At 37.7% G+C, this 20,807-nt stretch overlaps 1 protein-coding gene across 4 annotated transcripts in view; it reads right to left on the reverse strand.

The window, feature by feature from the left end:
• Positions 1–20,807, reverse strand: part of LOC123512447 (eukaryotic translation initiation factor 4E type 2-like) — a 174,511-nt gene that overhangs the window by 8,499 nt on the left and 145,205 nt on the right. Inside the window, exon 7 of one of the 4 annotated variants that reach the window (XR_006677099.1) lies at positions 5,904–6,128. The exons of 1 other annotated variant lie outside the window; for it this stretch is intronic. Coding sequence is in view for 2 of the 3 variants with exons in the window: in XM_045268864.1 (XP_045124799.1) it covers positions 6,050–6,128 (79 nt within the window). In the remaining variant the exon portion in view is untranslated. Of the gene's footprint in view, positions 1–4,417; positions 6,129–20,807 lie in introns of those variants that run through there. 2 more of the 4 variants (XM_045268864.1, XM_045268866.1) reach the window with 2 other exon arrangements.

Genomic DNA, 20,807 nt, shown 5'->3' on the forward strand with positions numbered 1-20,807 from the left:
TATGCTTATCAGTTCTGCGTTGTTCTTCCCATACCAAACCTTATCCACATTTATCTCCTTCTTCATCATAATCATAACTCCTCCTCCACCTTTACCCTCTCTATCCTTTCTCCATATATTATATTTATTATCCAAATTTACCTTTGTTTTTTCATGTAATTTTGTCTCAGTCAAACACACTATATCAGGCTTCTCCACCATCATATAGTCTTGCAATTCCAATCTACTTGACAGTATCCCATCACACACACACACACATGTGTGTGTGTGTATTTATCTATTTGTATTTACCTATTTGTGATTACAGGGCCCGAGCCATAGCTCTCTATGTCCTGTCTTTTTGTCCACACTTGTCCAATTTTTCCTTCGTTTGACTGACACTCGCCGCACACACCACATCCACGCTCTGTTTGTTCCATGCATCAATGCTCCGATACGGGAAGCTATACTTCTTGATGTCGCTCGTGCAGGAGTCCTTCACTCTTTTCTTTGGGTGTCCTCTTAGGTAATTACTGGATGCCATCGTGATCAGGTTCTCCCTATCCAATATGTCCACTCCATGTACTATTTTGAACATTGTTATCATATCCCCTCTGACTCTTCTTTCTTCCAACATGCTTAATTCCAGCCTATTTAACCTCTCCTCATACGGTACCTCCTTAAAGTCTGGTATCATTCTTGTTGCTAACCTCTGCACTCTTTCCAGTTTCTTGACATGTTTCTTCATGTATGGTGACCAAATTACGGATGCATATTCCAACTGTGGCCTAATCAGGGTGGTCAATATTTTCTTTATCATGTTCCCGTCCAGGTAATTAAATGCCCATCCTATACTTTGGAGCATGCTGTATGTTTTTCCAAATATTCTATTAATGTGCTTTTCTGGAGACAGATTATTCTGTACAGTCACTACCAAGTCTTTTTCTTCACTGACTTCAATTACAGTCTTCCCCACCAGCTGGTAGTCTTTATATGGTCTATATTTACTTCTACCCATTCTCATTACACAGCTTTAGTTGGTATTGAATTCTATTTGCCACGTCCTGCTCCATTCATATATTTTGTCCAAGTCCTTCTGCAATATATTACAGTCATGCATATTCCTCACTCTCCTCATAATCTTTGCATCATCTGCAAACATATTCATATAACTTCTCACTCCCTCTAGCATGTCATTTATATAGATCAGGAACATGATGGGACCAAGCACCAAACCTTGGGGAACTCCACTGGTTACCTTCCTCCACTCTGACTTCACTCCCTTCACTACTGTCCTCATTTCTCTACCTGTCAAATAATTTCTCATCCACTCTGTCAGATTTCCCCTTATTCCTCCGATACTACTTAACTTCCACATCACTCTGTTATGTGGTACTTTATCAAATGCTTTTTTTAAGTCTAGGTATACACAATCAACCCATCCATCCCTCTCTTGTAAAATATCGACCACTCTTGAGTAGAAACATAGCAAATTTGATACACACGATTTCCCTTTTCTAAAGCCAAACTGTTTCTCACTTAGTATTTCTTTGTTTTCCAGGAACTCATACCACTTGCTTTTGATCATTTCTTCACATATCTTACACATAATGCTGGTAAAAAAAAAACAGGTCTATAATTCAATGGTTCCATGCAACATCCACTTTTGTAGATTGGTACTACATTTGCCCTTTTCCATTCTACTGGCACCTGTCCCGTGTTGATAGATGTTCTTGTTAAATCTAAAATTGGATCTAGCAACTGCTCTTGACATTCTTTTAACATTCTTCCAGACACACCATCTGGTCCCATTGCCTTGTTAACATCCAATTGACTCAAAACTTTTGCAATGTCACTCTTTGTTATTATAATTTCTTGCATCCATCTTGTCACAGGTAACATCCGTCGATTGAATTGTGTTTCTTCTGTGAATACTTTGCAGAAATTATCATTCAATTTTTCAACAATGACACTTGTATCTTCATATATATAATCTCCAACCTTTAATTTATCAACTGTTTCTTTTTTCTGTAATTTACCATTAATGAATTTATAAAACATTTTGGGATCACTTTCACAATTCAGTTTTCATATCAGAGATATAAAGGTACAACAAAATAGATGTTCTGGCTCATTAAGGAAGAACAAGTATGAAGAAAAAAAAAAAATAATAAGAGCACTGCTCTAGGAACCTAAGTCAATTAGGAACATCATAGGAAATGGGGATACATAGTGTATCCAAGAATATGACACAGAACAACTCCATAACCTTGCAGCACCAAGTACCCTCCACAACTGATAAGGTAAGCTCAGTATCAGTTGTCAGAAATCCATCTATTTTATATTCACTAGCCACTAACTCATATTCACCAGCCAGAGTTCAACAGTGAGTGACATATCAGAGTAGTGATAGTATGGCCAAAGTTAACCATAATTCACTGAAGCCTTGGTGATCTTTTGTGGCCTGAGTTTATAACACATGCATGCTTGCCTTCTTTTTTATGCTTATACACTGAGATGTCAGTCCTTGAACAGGGCTGAGAAACTTAGCCAAAAGAATGGTACAAATGTCTTGAAGCCACTCTCTTAAATGAGTTCAGGTCAAAACCATGAGGAACACCACTGTTAATAGATCTAGAAGAACAGTGGCTGTCTACCACAACAGCAATAGAATGGTTGGAGAAGAAACATGACATGAAGTTGCAGAGAGAAGGATAGAAACCAAAGAAGGGTAGTTTGGAGATAAAAGCTTTGTGGCAGATGCCATCAAAACCTTTTGATATGTCTAAAGGAACCACCAAAGTTTCTCCAAAATCTTTAAAAGAGGATGAACAAGACTTGGTAAGGAGAGCCAAAAGATCACCAGTAGAGTGGCCTTCACAGAAGCCATACTGGAGACTGGATAGATCATGAAATTATATGTGCTTAAAAATCTTCCTATTGAGGATAGATTGAAAAACTTTAGATAATCAGGTAATTAAAGCAATAGGCTGGTAGTTAGAGGGATTGGAAATCACTCTTTTTAGGAACAGGCAGGAAGTAGGCAGTTTTCCATCAAGAAGGAAAAACAGAAGTTGATAAGACATACTTGAGAGTTTGACCAAAGGTGCAAGCACAGAGGCTCAATTTTTCAGAACAATAGGAGGGACTCCATTAGGCCAATAAGTGTTCTGAGAGTTTAGGCCAGATTGGGCATGGAAAACATTATTGTGAAGAATTTTAATTAGTGCCGTAAAATAATCAGGAGGAGGAGGAGAGGGAAGAACAAGCCAAGAAATATCCAAGATAGAATGAAAGGTTTGAGAGAAAAGTTCAGCTTTAGAAAAAGATGAGATGGTAGTGGTGCCATCAGGATGAAATAAAGGAGAAAGATGAAGTAAAGTTATTGGAGATTTTTTTTAGCTAGTTGCCAGAAGTCCCAAGGCATGTTGGACCTGAAAAAATGTTTAAATTAATGAAGAAATCTTTGGCAAATTTTGGCATGATTCAGGGCAGAAATATAAAGTGAAAGAGATTGAGATCAGGTGATGGAAGGCTCAAGTACCTTTTTTGGGCAACCTTTCTATCCTCTACCATGAATAGCACAAGAACGGACTGTGTTAAATCATCATTCAGAAGGTCTAGGTTGAGAGAAAGAGTGAAGAATGCACACTTTAATACTAGACACTATCACCTTTGTTATGTGCTCAGCACACAGAGATGGGTCTCTGACATGGAAGCAGTAGTCAAGGAAAGGAAAATCAGTATAATACCTCCTCAAGTCCCCTTAACTGGCAGAGGTGAAATGCCAGAGGCACCTCTGCTTTGGAGAATCTTGAGGAGGGATTGAGGACATAGAATAAGATACAAAATGAGATTGTGATTAGAGGAGCCCAACAGAGAAGATAGGGTAACAGCATAAGCATAAGGATTAGAGGTTGGAAAAATGTCAAGAATGTTAAACATATCTCTCAAGACAATCAGGGATATGAGTAGTGTGTTGCTCTAGTTGCTCTAAGTCATGAAGGATAGCAAAGTTAGTTCACCAGGATGGTCAATGAAGGGAGAGAAAAGCCAAAGCTCTACTTTTGAAGTTAAATACTCAAAGAATTTTGTTACTGAGACAAGTTAGGTAAGAGGTAGACAGTATACATAAATTTAGTTAGAGAGTGAGTCTGAAGCCATAGCTGGATGGTGGGAAAACCTTAAAGATTCAAGAGCATGGGCACAAGAGAAAGTCAAGTCATTGAGCACACAGATGTGGCATCCAGCTTTGGAAGGAAAATGAGGATAAAGAAAGTAGGAGGGAAGAGTAAAGGGGTTACTGTCAGTTGCCTCAGACACCTGTGCTTCAGTGAGGAAGAGATGAGGTTTAGTAGGAGAGAGGTGGTGTTCTACAGATTGAAAAATTATATCTAAGATTGCAAATGTTGGAAAATTTAACAATAAAACTTGAGGATGAGTGTCAAGATATTTAATGTTGATAGTGGAAGAACAGTTCTTGAGAGAACAGTCCTTGAGAATGGCACCAGGGATTCAATCCCCAGAGACTATCTCTTGTAGCCAGTTTTCCCACTAACTTCTATGTTATGCTAAACCTGCCAATACCTAACTAACAACACCATCCTGATTCTTGTTATTATAAATTCCACTACAGCAAACAGTTTTCACAGTGAAAAAAGAAAGGCAGTATCAACATTGTAGTGACATTTTACTTGAAGCACTCGTCAACTTAAGCCAACTCATAAAGTACTGTTATGTAATATTGATTGGTCAGAAAGTTTCTTCTCATTCAGTCCAATTGGATATACAGTATTAAAATAATTGACCTTCTACATATGGCAAGAAGGATAAAGATTCTTCTGAGGACAATAAGAGGCATCCATGTTGTCTCAAACCATCAGAAACTAATTCCTATCACACATCCCCATGAGAAATGAATCCAGGTAACAAAACTAGGATAAACTCATTTGTTATCAGGAGAGGGAATTTTTTTTGAGGTTTAGAAAAAACTAAGTATCAGATGATAAGAATGATATTTACTATTCTTAGCTTTTCCTTAATTCCTCATGTAATGTTTGACAGGAACTGCTCTCCTCAATGCCCTTCAATAAACACCTCCAAGAAAACCATGAGCCAAACTGAACTCCAATCAGATCAGACACATATTATCCAGTTAGGGATTCAGTGCTTTGACAGTTCAGTTGTTTATGGCAGAATACACACACACACACACACACACACACACACATAGTAAACATATGAATGGATATTTATATCTTGATCATCACTATTCAACATAACACATACATGGTCACACATGGACAGTCTTGATCATGACTTTGTAAGCATGGTCCTGACACTCCATTTCTTGTGATACCTTTTGTAAAGGATATCTGTTCATATGAAAACTTAAGATAAATTTCAATTGACCTAAGAGACTGTGTTGATAGTAGTATTGATTAATTCAGTGATTTTTTTTTTCCTACAATACAATACAAGGAACATAATCCATTTGCGAGGGACTTTTTCTTAGTTAATCATCTTCATCAATCATTGTTACCATCACCACTAACACTTCCACCTGCCACAATGGAGAAGAGTGGAGTGTGGCACACCTCATGACAAGCCATCAGTAGTAGTGTAGAAATATGTAAGACCATTGAGTGGAAGGTGAGAGGGAATATGGGATGAAGAAATACTTTATTCCTGAAATACTGGCTTTTTGTCTTCTTTAGTGTGTGTGTTATGACAGTGTATGAAGTAAAGTACTTCTGCCACTTTTCCTCTCACCACCAGCCTCTAATAAGTATACTTGTACTGTACAACCAAAAAAAATCATGCTCACAGTACAATGAGTTCCTTAAGAAGGTTGATATTTGAGCATGAGACACAAGATATAAATAGAGACATACAAACATAGTTATTCAGAACACTTCACTCACACAGCCAAACAGGGAATAGCCGGTGCCTCGCCTGAATTCCAGTATAATCTGCCTCTCCCCTCCTTTCCCGAACAGACTTCCCTTCCTTCCTCCTCCTCCTCCTTCTCACTTCCAGGCAAATAGGGAAGGTTGTGGGGATGGAGACATCAGTGGAGGGGGCCAGGTTTGCGGAGGAAGCTGCTGGTGGAGTGGTGGGTGTGCCTAGCGAGGGTCAGTGCAAGAGGCCAAAAAAAAAAAAAAGGGTGAGATGATGCTGTGACACTCACAGGGAAGGCAGTGGCTATCCTCAGCCCATCCCCCAAAGCTATCCATCCTAAACATATATGCATGTGTTAATCTCATGCATCTTTGACTCAACAACACTTTCCACATGTCTCAAGCAACTTTTATCTTCACTGATAATGACACCTTGCCAAGTGTGCAACCCCACATAACTTCACTGAGCAAAAAATAAAGCTGTGGTGTCTTTCAAACTCTACTTTACTTGCAATGACAAAGACAACAAATTGATTACAGAAATAATTAGGAAAAAAGTTAAGTGATGAACAAGCTGCTGTCTTCCTGTGTACAGGTATTACATGCATGTACCTCAGACTGACACTCCCACATACTAATGTTGTATATCATTGATATTTATCTCCATATCATTTTTGTATGAAATTACTGGCAACAATAATAATGAAACAGTCTGAAAAGTAAAATACCTGCATGTTGAAGAGAAATGCAAGCAACTTCACTACCAAGCTAACACTAACACTAAAACAGCATAAATTAGTTAATTCTCATGACAAACTGTTGATTTATTGTAACACATGAAATAAGACAAGCTAATCAATATGAGGAGCAACAACATGTCTCTTATTGAAACTGAATGTCTTACTTGAAACATTCCATCCCAACATATGGCAATATTGTCAGTCTTTATAGTAATGATTTGTCAACTGCTCTGAGTAATGGTATATTAAAGTAAGTTTGGTTTAATCATAAAAAAACTGTGGGAGGTTTTAGACTCATGAGAAGCCATTCACTCCCCATGTCAGAACTATTACACAGGAAACCTCCCTCTGTGCCACAGGACAGCCACTGCCTCCACAAAATAAAAGAATACAAAACTTCAAAATACTATAATCAATAAAATCATGTAATCTACTGGAATTAAATACATCTTTCAGTGCAAACAGAAAAGATTTATATAGGACAAGATGACAATATTATTCTCTTATAAATCAATGAACTAACAAAAGGTTTTCATACATAACATTATAATTTCCAGCAACATTCTAGAGCAAATAAGTCTTTTTTTTTTAAAGAGCCATGCATCAGACCATGCAAGACAGGGATGACAAAGGTGGCACAGTGGCAGATATCATTACAATTTTCAACCTTAGAGACTGCTTCTGGAAGAGATAAAATTTGTTCACCCACACACATACACACATACATACACACAAACACACACAGTGGTGGTGTCCATCTTGGCTCCAGCTCCTATCAGCACTAGACTGCATGTACAGGGTTTTAACTGCTCAGTCCTGCCTCCAATATAGTTGATAAAGAAAGAGAGAGAGTGTGGTAAAAGAATAATGTTTCAATGGAAGATTTTTGGAGGGGCAGTAAGTTCATTCTAAATGTAAACAGCTGCCTGCCTCACTCACAAACCAGAATCAAGACAGCACAAGCACCATCAATCCATGGCAACCTAGCCGATTTCCCCAAATTCAGTGATGAAGAGCAAAATGTGGGCAGGATGAATAGATGACACGAAAGTAAAGAGGGATTATGTCAGGTTGAGAGGGGAGATAAGAAAACTGACTAGAGTAATGAGGAACTAGAAGTTTGACACAAATGGGGAAGATATGAAGAGTATTTTGAGAGAATTGAGAGATATCAAGAAGAGAAAGAAGGATTGGAAAGGTGAAAATAAAATTGAGGGAAGAAGTAAAAAAAACTTTTGAGATTACGAATCTAAAGAGGGAAAATTTGCAATACAAGAATAGGCTGAAGAGAAAACAAACAAGAGAGCATGTTATGAAAGGTAAAGTGGAAGATATGATTATATAGAAAGCCCTTAGCTGGAAAGAAGTTTGATATGAAGAAAATATTGAGGCAACAAAAGGAAGAACATAAGCAAGTTGAAAGAGAAGGGATTAGGATGGCAAAGGAAAAAGAGCAAATAGTAAGGGATGTAACAGATAAGATATGTGTTGCTCTACTTGGGGATAAATAAAATAAATTATCCATTAAGATTGTATGAGATAGAAAGAAACTTAAGAGAGCACAAGAGAAAATAGAAGCATTAGTGAGTGATGAAGGGAGAGAAATAATGGAGCAAATAGAGGAAATTCAGAGGCTGGGCAAGTATATTGACAATAGTGTGAAATCTCTACAAATTAAATTCAGTACTCAATTGCAGCAGAAACTGTAATGGTAGGGACATGGAAACTCTCAAAGATTGGTATCAAGAAAAATATATGGAGAAGAAAATTAAATGAGGATGAGAAAAATCATTTAAGAGAAATGAGGGAAGAGGATAAAGCAAAAAAAGAGAAAAGGACACATGGTCAAGCAAAAAAATTTGTACAGTAAATTGTGGATTTAAAAATGAGAAAGTGGTGGTTGAAGAGTGCCAGGGATGAGCAACAACAGAGGAAATATAGCAATATTTAGATGGAATGTAATATATCAAAGATTATTTACACATATATAGATAAAAATTGTGTCAAGTATTTTGTAACTTGGAGATATACTAAGAGATTACAAGCTTGATGTTGTATGTTTAACAGAGACCATATTAAAAGGAGAAGTATAAATAAAATTTCAAGAAGTATAATACAATATCTGGAGAAGAGAGAGAAAAGTTGAAGATGGGGGAGGAGTTAATATTGGTGAAGGATATCTTTAATGAAGAAATGGAATATGGGGATGGGATAGCAGATGTTTTGGGCATTGTAGTTAAAGACAGCAAATAGAAAAATGGAGCATGGATATAATGAAGAAAATAATTAAATCTATAATATGTCTAAGTTATTTTTAAATAATAGGAAAAAACTGACCAAGGGCAAAAAAAAATAAATAAATAAAAATAAATAAATAAAAAAAAAAAAAAAAAAAAAAAAAAAAAAGCCCACTAAGTTGCCAGTTCCCATACAGATCCGAAAGGGTTTGCCAAAAGTTAAGGATGAGTGTCTTGATATCTCCTCTCTTAAATTACGAAGTCAAAGGAAGTTGGAAATACGGAAGCAGGCAGGGAGAAAGGTATGAATGATTGAGAGTACTGGTTAAGTCTTGCATTAGAGAGTTAGACAGAATAAGGATGAGAAGAAGGAAGCCTTGTGCAGTGAGGCTGCAGTTAGCAAGATCAGAAAAGAAGTTAGAATAAAAATAGCGGTAGAAGAAAGCAAGAGATGTAACATTCTGGCTATGAGAAAGAGGCTGAAGATGGTCATTCAGAGGAGAGGAGTTTATGAGACAAAAAGCTTTTGATTCCACCCTATCTAATAAAACTATATGAGTGGAACTTCCCTAAACATGCAATGAGTACTTCATACAAGAAAAGATAAGCTCTACAGAGTTAGCAGTTAAAGGGGTAAGAAAACTGGTAAGTTAAAGGGGTGAGAAAACTGGGAGACACCTCAGATTATCTAACTTCATAGAAGCTGTTTTAGCAAGAGAAGAGATATAAAGTTTCCAGTTTAGATTATGAGTGAAGGACAGACCAAGGATACTCAGTGTAGAAGAGGGAGACAGTTGAGTGTCATTGACGAAGAGGGGATTGTTGCCTGGAAGGTTATATCTAGCTGGTAGATGGAGGAATTGAATTTTTAAGGCATTGAACACTACTAAGTTTCCTCTGCCCCAATCAGAAGTATTTGAAAAATCAGATGTCAGGCATTCTGTTGCATTCCTGTGTGATCTGTTGACTACCTGAATGAATGGTTGGTTCTATGAAAAGACATGGAAAGATGGAAGTTGGTATCGGCATAAAAGTGGATACGGCGAGGCAAGAAGTTTGGTTTAGATCATTAATAAATAATAGGAAGAGAATGGGTGATAAGACAGAACCCTGAGTAGCACAATGCCAGAGGTGCCTCTGCCTTGGGGAATGCTGGGGAGGGATTGGAAAAATAGGACAAGATACAGAAATGAGATTGTGATCAGAGGAGCCCAATGGAGAAGACAGAGTAACAGCATATGCTGAAGGATTAGAGGTAAGTACAGGCAACCCCTGTTTAACAAAGGTTCACACAACGAAATTTCGCTACAACAAAGGTTTCATTTTACTACCATCTGCTCGTTTAATGAACACCAAACTCGCTTTAATGAAGTTTTATCCAGGTAATTTTTTCCAAATTTGAAAGCTCCACTGTATCATGCAAGCTGACAGGCTTTTGAATACATCAGGAGCTGCTGGTACTAAGGCCTGCCTCAGGAGAAATCCTGAGACACCTGTAGAATAAAGCTTCTCGTGGACAACACAGGTGCTGCCAATACAAAGGCCTAACTCCGAAGAAATTCTGCATCACCTGTAGCATCAAAATCAAGATCAATATCACACGCACCACTCACTCCCCAGTCAAAACATAACAGTGTCACCAGCAGCTCATCTTCCCTAGTTCAACTTACCACCAAAACCTGCTGCAATGTGGCCTAACGTTCCTAAGAAGACCAGGAAGTGTCTTACTCTCGAAGTGAAGCTGGGTATTATTCACAGACACGAGAGAGGCCAGAAAACTAATAACATTGCTGGCCACCATCTTGACTCCATCTACTGTCTACTATTTTCAAGTCAGCAGACTCTATTAAGAAGGCTGGTGAGACCGTATTTTCCTTGCAAGCTAAAAGAACCACCTGAACTCGTGACTCTACAATGGATAAAATGGAAAGCCTTGTGGAAATGTGGTACATAAGTTTTGTATGCGGTATCATGATGCGCACTTTGTTTACATTCCATAGGTTGCCGGTTAGTGTCTTTTCCGTTTCACTCTCCCTCCCTTCATAAAGTTAAGATCATCAACATTATAAAGTTACGTACATACATACATTAGTGTACATTATAATGACTTAAATTAAACTACCTAAATGTTTAACTTCATAATTTTTACTTTCATTAAACCTTTTACTGTACTATGATGCACTCTCGCTTTGCTTACTCTCAATGGAAGTTCAAATCACGGGTTAAACTTGCTATAATCGGTTCGCTTAATGAAGTGTTTTTTAGGAACGTAACCCCTTCGTTAAACGGGGGTTGCCTGTATATCTCCAAGATAGACAGAAAATACAAGTAGGGCTTTGCACTAGTTCATGGAGGATAACAAAGCTGTTGGTGAACATTGAAATCTCAAAGGATGGAGATCTCCATGAAAGGATAGACAATGTGCTCTACTTTAAAAATTAAATAGTCAAAGAAATTCTTATAGTTAGAGGAGTTACGGGAGAGATAGACAGCACAGATAAACTTAGTTAGAAAGTGACTTTTGAGTTGAAGCCAGACGGTAAAAAAAAAAAAACTCGCAAGATTCAAGAGTGTGGGCACAAGAGCAAGTCAAGTCTTTGCTCACATAGATGCTTTGGAACAAAAATGAAGATAGAGAAAATAAGAGGGAACAAAAAAGGGGCTACTGTCTGTTGCCTCAGACACCTGTGTTTGAGTGAGGAAAAGATGAGGCTTAACAGAAGAGAGATGGTGTACTACAGATTGAAAATTATATCTAAGACTGCGAATACTGCAGAAGTTAATGAGGAAAAAGTTGAGGTGGGTGTCAAGACATTTATGATCGATATTGAGAAACCAGTCCACTCTGGGGACACTTATGGTCCCCTCCCCAGAAAGGGACTCCGAGGCTGGTGTTGGAATCACCATATTCTAATTATAAGTAAAGGCTATGTGTGTGTAGTAAGTGCATGTAGTTTTGTGTGAAGTGTCTTTAGAGGGCAGACTGTGACTACCCCCTTGAGTTGTGAGACACAAAGAGAAACATTCAGCGAGTTCACAACAAGCATTGATGGTAAGTTCACAGCACCCCTAGAACTGATCCAGACAAGAGCTAGGTAAACCAGAACTGGTCCAGATAAAAATTAGTGGTATTCAACCTTTCAAGGAGTAAATTATCATTTTGGTAGGGTGTCTACTACACTGCAGTGCTGTGGTCTTCACAGTGAAAGAAAATTATAAGGAAATGGGAAAGAATACAGGAGACAACAACAAAAATGGTGCCAAAACTGAAGGATGAGGCATGATGGGCAACTGAAAGAAATGAGATTAACAACACTTGAAGAGAAAAGAGAAAAGAGAAAGGAGAGATTTTATACCAATGTATGAATTAGTAAACAATTAAAAAAAAAACAGACATAACTTTTGGAGATACACATGGATGAGGAAACAAGATGTACAAGACAATATACAAAGAAGATTAAGAAGAGTAAATGTCTCAAATGACATCAAGAAATATAGTTTCTCATATTGATGGATCAAACTCTGGAACGGTTAAGTGAGGAGATGGTTGTAGCTGTTAGTGTGAGCAAATTTAAAGAGAAATTGGATAACTACTATAGATAGGGAGACAGGACAAATGAGCTTTAGATTTGACCCTGTACAATATAACTGGGTAAATCCACACACACACACACACACACAGACGAGACGCAGCAGAGGAAGGACGCGATACCATCGCTCCCGAGAATCAGCTGATCTTCACTACCTTTGTTTGGGTTTACAGTGGCCTGGGCGATAAGTGTGGACTCATTTTTCCTTTCATGAATATAGTGTTAAATAATAATGAGTGAGAAAGATATCCCATCTAAATGCAGGTATGTGACAAGGGAAAGAATGAAAGCTGATGATGACAATGTTGGTGAGGGAGGAGGAGAATTTGAAGGCTTTGATACGGCGCAAACTTCACTATTTGATAGAGTCTTCACTATCGAACGTAAATTAGATAAATTGATGAAGGAGAGTATGGGAATGAAAGAGAATGAAGAACAGGATAAAGAGCTCCAGAAATTGAAAGAAAGGATAAAAGAGTGGAAGAAAACGAAACTAGGCTAAGAACCGAAAATGAAGAATTAAAAGTCCAAATAGCGAACTATAAGAAATTGATGGAAGAAGGACTCGGTAAAGCCGAGAAAGAAAAAGAAAAGCTAAAAGATCTAGTTAACAAAGAAGAAGAAAGAGTACAAGACGTGATTAAAAAGAAGTACAAGCATGGAGAATCCAAGATAAGAAAGACAAGGAATCATTTCAAGAAGTATTTCAAGAACAGTTAAAAGAAAGAGATGAAAATATGACAAGCAAAATGATAGGAGTCCTCAAGAAAAAGAAAATTTAGTAAGAGAAATTGGAAAAAAGAAGAGTGTAATTATTTTTGGACTGAAAGAAAAAATGTTAAATATAGACCAAGAAGGAAAAGACGAAATGAAATCAGTAAAAGACCTACTAAAACATCTGAATGACGAGGATAGACAGAACTTAGAAGAGGAAGTAGAAGAAATCCATAGAATGGGACCATATCAAGAAGGAACAGTGAGACCAATTAAGATATTACTAAAATCACAAGCAGCAGCAGAAGAAGTACTATATAGAAAAACGAAACTCAGAGAAACAGAAGGTTGCAAAGATATATATATAAAGAAAAATAGAAACGAGGAGGAAAGGAAGAGACACAATGAACTGGTGGCAGAAGCAAGAGAAAAAATAATGAAAGGTCAGAGGAGGAGAAGAAGGCATTTTTTTGGAGAATTATAGGAGACAGGATAAGGAAATGGTATATAAAAGAGAAAGAAGAGAAAAGAATGGAGCAAGTTTAACTAAAATGATAAGAACAAGAGATTAAAATGATGTATACAAACATAGATGGGATTTTATCTAGTAAATTAGAATTAAGAGATTACATAAAGAAAGAAGAACCAGATATTGTATGCCTGGTGGAAACAAAGTTAAATGAGGCAATAAAAATAGACATAGATAAAAGGTATAATATATGGAGGAGAGAGAGAGTGGGTAAAGGAGGAGGAGGAGTCATGATGATGTTAAGGAAGGAGATAGTGGTAAATCAAGTGGAGTTTGGGGAAGGAAAATCAGAAATACTGTATGTTAAGATGCATATTAACAAAAAGGAGTTAACAATCATTGGAACATATGTGCCACCAAAACAAACTCATGGACTAACCAAGAATATAGAGACATGATAGATGACACAATAAGGAGTCTTACAAGAATCATTAAGGAAAGGAGAAAAGTGATATTGATAGGAGATTTCAACTGTAAGGAGGTAGACTGGGAAAATTATGAAAGTGGTATGGGGGAAGATGCCTGGGGAGATAGATTCCTGAACCTAATGATAGATAATTTGATGGTCCAAAGAGTAAAGGAAAACACAAGATTCAGAGGAAACGATGAGCCGGCAAGATTAGACCTAGTTTTTACAAGGGATATACCAATTAACGATGATATAAGATACAAGTGCCCATTGGGAAAGAGTGACCATGTAATATTAGAGATGGATATAGAAGAAGGAAAGGAAGATAGAGATGAATCATACAAAGGAGACCGATTAAATTACAGAAAGGCTGATATTGAGAATCTCAAGAACTATTTTAAAACGTAAACTGGGAGGAGATGGAAAACTCATTAACGGTTCAAGAGAAATATAACTTATTTTTGGAAATATACAAAACTGGGGTCAGGAATATGTTCCAAATATAGACCTAAAGAAGAAGGAAAGAAAGATTGGTTTAATGCAAGATGTGCTAGGGCAAAGGAGAAACGAGATGGAGCATGGAAAAGGTGGAGAAGAAACAGAAATCCAGAAAATAAGGAAAACTTCAAAACAGCAAGAAATGAATATGCTAAGGTGAGAAAGGAAGAAGAAAAGAACTATGAAAAGGACATTGTCGAAAAATGTAAGGAACAACCAAAATTGTTCTACAGATTCATAAATGGAAAAATAAGACAAAAAGAAACAATAGAAAGGTTAAAAGGAGAAAACGGAATGGTGGAAGACCCAAAAGTATGGCAGAACTGTTAAATAGTAAATTTCATGAGGTCTTTACTAAGGAATCCAAATTTGAAAGACCACAGGGTAATAGAGAGACTGTCTATATGAAAGAGATTAAAGTAACCAAGCTTGAAATAAAAAAGTTGATGACAGAATTGGATGAGGAAAAGGCAATGGGACCGGATGAAGTCTCAGGCAGAATACTGAAAGAATGTAGGGAAGAACTAGCAAGTCCAATATACAACATCATAAAATGCTCAATAGAAAATGGAACAGTGCCAGTGGAGTGGAAAAGAGCTGAGGTGGTTCCCATATATAAGAGCGGAAGGAAGGAAGAACCTTTAAATTACAGGCCGGTATCACTAACTAGTGTAATATGCAAGATGTGTGAAAAAGTAATAAAGAAGCAATGGATCGAGTTTCTTGAAGACAACAAAATATTATCAAATAGCCAATTTGGTTTTAGAAAAGGTCGGTCATGTGTGACAAATTTATTGAGTTTCTACTCTAGAATAGTTGATAAAGTACAAGAGAGAGAGGATGGGTTGACTGTATTTATTTAGATCTAAAAAGGCTTTTGATAAAGTGCCACATGAAAGATTACTATGGAAGTTAGAGGAGAAGGGTGGCTTAAAAGGAAGCACATTGAGATGGATGAAGAATTACTTAAGGGGAGAGAAATAAGGACGATAGTTAAAGATATGAAGTCCAAGTGGAGAACAGTAGACAGCGGAGTGCCACAGGGTCAGTATTGGCACCAATACTTTTCTCGTATATATAAATGACATGCCAGAGGGAGTGAACAGCTACATAAATCTGTTTGCGGACGATGCGAAACTGTGCAGAGTCATTAAACAAAAGAGGATTGTGAAATACTACAGGAAGACTTAAACAAGATCTGGAAATGGAGCAAAAAATGGGAGATGGAATTCAATGTGGACAAAAGCCATGTCATGGAAATGGGAAAAGTGAAAGACGACCAGTGGGAATCTATAAGATGGGAGATGGAGTAGAACTAGAAAAAGTAAAAAAGGAAAAGGACTTGGGAGTGACAATGGAAGAAAATAATCAACCAGTTAGCCATATTGATAGAATTTTCAGAGAGACGTATAATTTGCTAAGGAATATTGGAGTAGCATTTCACTATATGGACAAGGAAATGATGAAGAAATTGATAAGTACTAAAATAAGACCTAGATTGGAATATGCAGGAGTTGTGTGGACTCCCATAAAAGAAACACATAAGAAAATTAGAGAGACTACAAAAATGGCTACAAGAATGGTTCCAGAATTTAAAGGGATGGCATATGAGGAGAGACTAAAGGCAATGGATCTACCAACCTTGGAGCAGAGAAGAGAGAGGGGATCTGATACAAGTTTATAAATTGATTAACGGAATGGATGAAGTGGATAATGAGAAACTGATCCTGAGAGAAGAATATGACTTTAGAAGCACAAGATCGCATAGTAAGAAACTAAGGAAGGGACGATGTCTGAGAGATGTTAAAAATTTAGTTTCCGCAAAGATGTGTTGAGACTTGGAACAGTTTGAGTGAGGAAGTGGTATCAGCAAAGAGTGTACATAGTTTTAAAGAAAAATTGGATAAGTGTAGATATGGAGACGGGACCACACGAGCATAAAGCCCAGGCCCTGTAAAACTACAACTAGGTAAATACAACTAGGTAAATACACACACACACACACAGATCATAGAAGAGAAGATTGCTGAGAAAGTGGTGAAGGTTATTAAATCAAATGAGACATTGGTGAGGGAAACTGTAGACAAAAAGAGATATGTGGTGATATTTGGTGTGGAGGAGGATAAGACACCGAGTAAAATGGAGAGAGAGAAAAACATAAAAAAGGTGATAAATAATATCATTAATGTGGTGCAGGAGGAGGAAAAGACCTAGTACAAGAAATAGAGGACTTCCATAGAATTGGAAAGTTCACAAGAGAAGGTATGAGGCCAATAAGAATCAAACTTAAGTCACAAAAGGATGTAGATGAATTGGTGGAGAAGTCATGGAGGCTAGCCCAGCAGGAAACAACAAGGAAGATTTGGTTGAGAAGAGATCTCGGTGAAAAGGAAAGAGAAATGTTAAATGAGTTGAGAAAGGAGGCTTTGAAAAAAATGAAGAGAGGACAGAAGAGGAGAAGAAAGAGTTTTCTGGAGAATCTTGGATATGAGACTGAGGAAGTGGTTCATAACCCAGAAAAGTACAGTAAGAAAGGACTAAAGAAACTTACGATGAGCGGAATGTAATGTATTCCAACATAAATGGAGTGATATCGGGATTTTAGAACTCAACGATTACTTGAGGGACAAGAACCCAGATATTGTGGGTCTTACTGAAACAAAACTGAGAGAGGAGAAGACCTGATGATGGTTGGAGAAGGAAATATAATGTTTGGAAAAGAAATAGAGTAGGTAAGATGGGAGGAGGAGTGATGTTGCTGGTTAAAAAGATATAAAGGTGGATCAAGTGAAAGAAGGTATGGGAAAGGCAGAAGTGCTAAAGATCAGAGCAGAAACTAATGAAGGAAAAAGAGGCACTACATAGTGGTGTACGTACCACCTAAGACAAATGCATGGTCAGTACAGGAATATGAAGAAATGATAAGTGATACAGGAACATGTCTGGAAGAAATGTTGGGTGGCTGTGAACGAACTATAATGATGGGAGATTTTAATTGTAAAGAGGTGTGTTGGGAGGACTGGTCAATGGAAGGATCAGAGACAACATGGGAAATACACTATTGACACTGGCAATGGAAAATGTGTTAACTCAGTGGGTCAAAGAAGATACTAGGTTTGGAGGAGAGGAGCATCGTCAAGACTGGACTTGGTCTTTAGTACAGAGCCAATGGTCATTGAGGAGATGAGGGTGGAGTGCCCTTTAGCAAAGAGTGATCATGCAGTTTTGGAGTTCAAGGTGATAGATGAAGAGAAATCTAGAAGAAATGAAGAATATAAAGTGGGAAGATGGAATTATGCCAAGACAGATTTTGGAAACCTAAAGAAATTCTTTCAAGAGACAAATTGGATGAAATTCAAGAGTGCTAAGGAGCAAATGAAAAGTGGAAGGAATTTATAAAAATATACAAAGAAGGTGAGAAAAATTTGTACCAATAAGACAACATAGAGAAGTTGGAAAGCAGGACTGGTTTAACGATAGATGTGAAAAGGCTAGAACAAGAAAAGAGGATGCATGGAAGAGGTGGAGAAGGAAAAGACGGATTAAGCAGTGGGAAAGTTACAAAAGAGCAAGAAATGAATATGTGTTGATTAGAAGAGAAGAAAGAAAGAAACAAGAAAAGGATATAATTGATAAATGTAAAGACCAACCAAGGCTTTTTACAGACATGTGAACAACAACATCAAAAATAGAGAAAGTATTGAAAGTTTAGAAGTAAATGGAGTATGCAGTGAAGATCCCAGGAAATGGCAGAGGCTATGAATGGATGCTTTCGGAAGGTATTCACAAAGGAGACTGCTTTTGACAAACCACTGGTAATGGAACAGAAAGGGATTATGAAGGAGTTTCAAGTAACTGTGGAGGAGATCAAGAATATGATGGGGAGTTTAGAAGTGAGAAAAGCTGTGGGACCTGATGGGGTATCAGGATGGATTTTAAGAGAATGCAGGAGCAACTGGCAGAAAAAGTTTGTGAAGTAATTGATGCCTCATTAAGGAAGGTGTAGTGCCCCAAGACTGGAAAAGAGCTAACATTGTCCCAATCTATAAATCAGGTAACAAGAGAGACCCATTGAACTATAGACCAGTGTCACTTACAAGTGTGGTAGCTAAGATGTGTGAGAGGGTGGTGAAGAATAGATGGACAGACTTCTTGGAGAAAATGACATACTTTGTGAGTGTCAATTTGGTTTTAGAAAAGGGCGTTCATGCACGACAAACCTGATATGTTACTATTCGAGGGTGATAGATGTAATACAGGAAAGAGATGGTTGGGCTGATGGAATATATCTGGATTTAAAAAAGGCCTTTGATAAGGTACCACACGGAGACTGATCTGGAAACTTGAAATGGTAGGAGGAGTGCATGGCAGTTTACTAAAATGGATGGAAGACTTTTGGTAGGAAGAGAAATGAGAACAATAATTAAGGACAGACCATCAGAATGGGGCTTGGTGGAGAGTGGAGTTCCACAGGGATCAGTGTTGGCACCAGTAATGTTTAGTCTACATAAATGACATGGTGGATGGGGTGTCCAGTTATGTGAGCCTATTTGCAGACGATGCAAAATTGTTAAGAAAAGTGAGATGTGACAAAGATTGCGAACTACTCCAGGAAGACTTGGACAGAATATGGAAATGGAGCTGTACATGGCAAATGGAGTTCAACACGACAAAATGCAAGAAAATAGAGTTTGGCAAGAGTGAAAGAAGAATCAGGAGTATGTACAAGATAGGAAATGAAGACATAAAACCAGTCATGAAGAAAAGACCTTGGGGTGACAATTACCAATGACCTATCGCCAGAGAGACATATAAACAAAATAATTGGAGAAGTATTGAACTTATTGAGGAACATAAGAGTGGCGTTCATATATTTAGATGAAGAAATGATGAAGAAAATAATTACTGCAATGATAAGACCGAGGCTTGAATATGCAACAATACAGTGGGCTCGAACTTAAAGAAACACATAAGGAAACTAGAGAAAGTACAGAGGGCTGCAACAAAAATGGTGCCTGACTTAAGAGATTTGACTTATGAAGACAGACTGAAAGAATGCAACTTCCGACCCTGGAAAACAGAAGAGAAAGGGGAGACCTGATAGCAATATACAGAGTGATGATTGGCATGGAAAAATGGATAGGGAAGATCTGTGTATGTGGAATGAAAGAATGTCGAGAGGGCATGGGAAAAACTAAAATGGCCACTTATAGGAGAGATGTGAAAAATATAGCTTCCTCATAGAAGGGTGGAAGCATGGAATAGTTTAGACGTGGAAGTGGTCAACGCAAGGAATATTCATGATTTTAAGAAAAAGCTGGACATTAATAGATATGGAGACGGGACAACACGAGCATAGCTCTTTTCCCGTATGTTACAATTAGGTAAATACAATTAGGTAAATACACACACACACACACACTGAGAGAGATGGCTCGTCTCCGCGACGGGAAGAAGGAAAATACCTATGGTGTTACAGGGCCGGGTACTCTGAGTTAGTGTCCTGTTGATGTCCTACTGTCGCATAGTGTTGAAAGTGAGGGATATGGAGAGTGGTCCCTGAGAGGAGAGTGTGGGCGGTGATTGTCTTGGCCGTAATCAGCTGACGATAACAAACATGGCTACTAGACAACCCAAGGATTTTGAAGGTTTTATAACTACTCCAAGAGGACTGGAGAAATTAGATATGGATGCAAGAATCCAGGCACTGGAAAGTGAGTTCCTAAATATTTTGTCCATAAAAGAAAAACTGGATAGAGTTATAGCCGAGAATGATTTGTTCAAAAAAGAGATCTATTTGTTAACAATAGCAAATAAAGAGCTATTAAAGGAAAAAGTAGAGATGGAGAAGGAAAACCAACAACTAAGGAAACAATGTGAAGAGATGAAGGCTAAACTCCTAGATATGGAGATGAAAATATCCGAAGGGGACTTGAGGAAGGAGGAATGCCTTAATCTAATTGATGCCAGGATGAAAGAAGTGAACCATGAACATCAGGAGGTACAAAAGTTCTTTAGGGAGATAGTGAAAAAGCAGGAAGAGGAAAATAAAGTGATTATGCAGAGTGAAATGGTAAAGGCACTAAAGAAAAATGAGTATGTGGTGAGAGATATTGCCGAAAAGAAAAAATGTGTGATCATAACAGGATTGAGGGAGGAAACTAACAGAAACTGGCAGGATAGGAGGAATAAGGAAAATGACAGGATTAAG

Source organism: Portunus trituberculatus, chromosome 33 (assembly GCF_017591435.1).
Source record: "Portunus trituberculatus isolate SZX2019 chromosome 33, ASM1759143v1, whole genome shotgun sequence".
Classification (NCBI taxonomy): Eukaryota; Metazoa; Arthropoda; class Malacostraca; order Decapoda; family Portunidae; genus Portunus; species Portunus trituberculatus.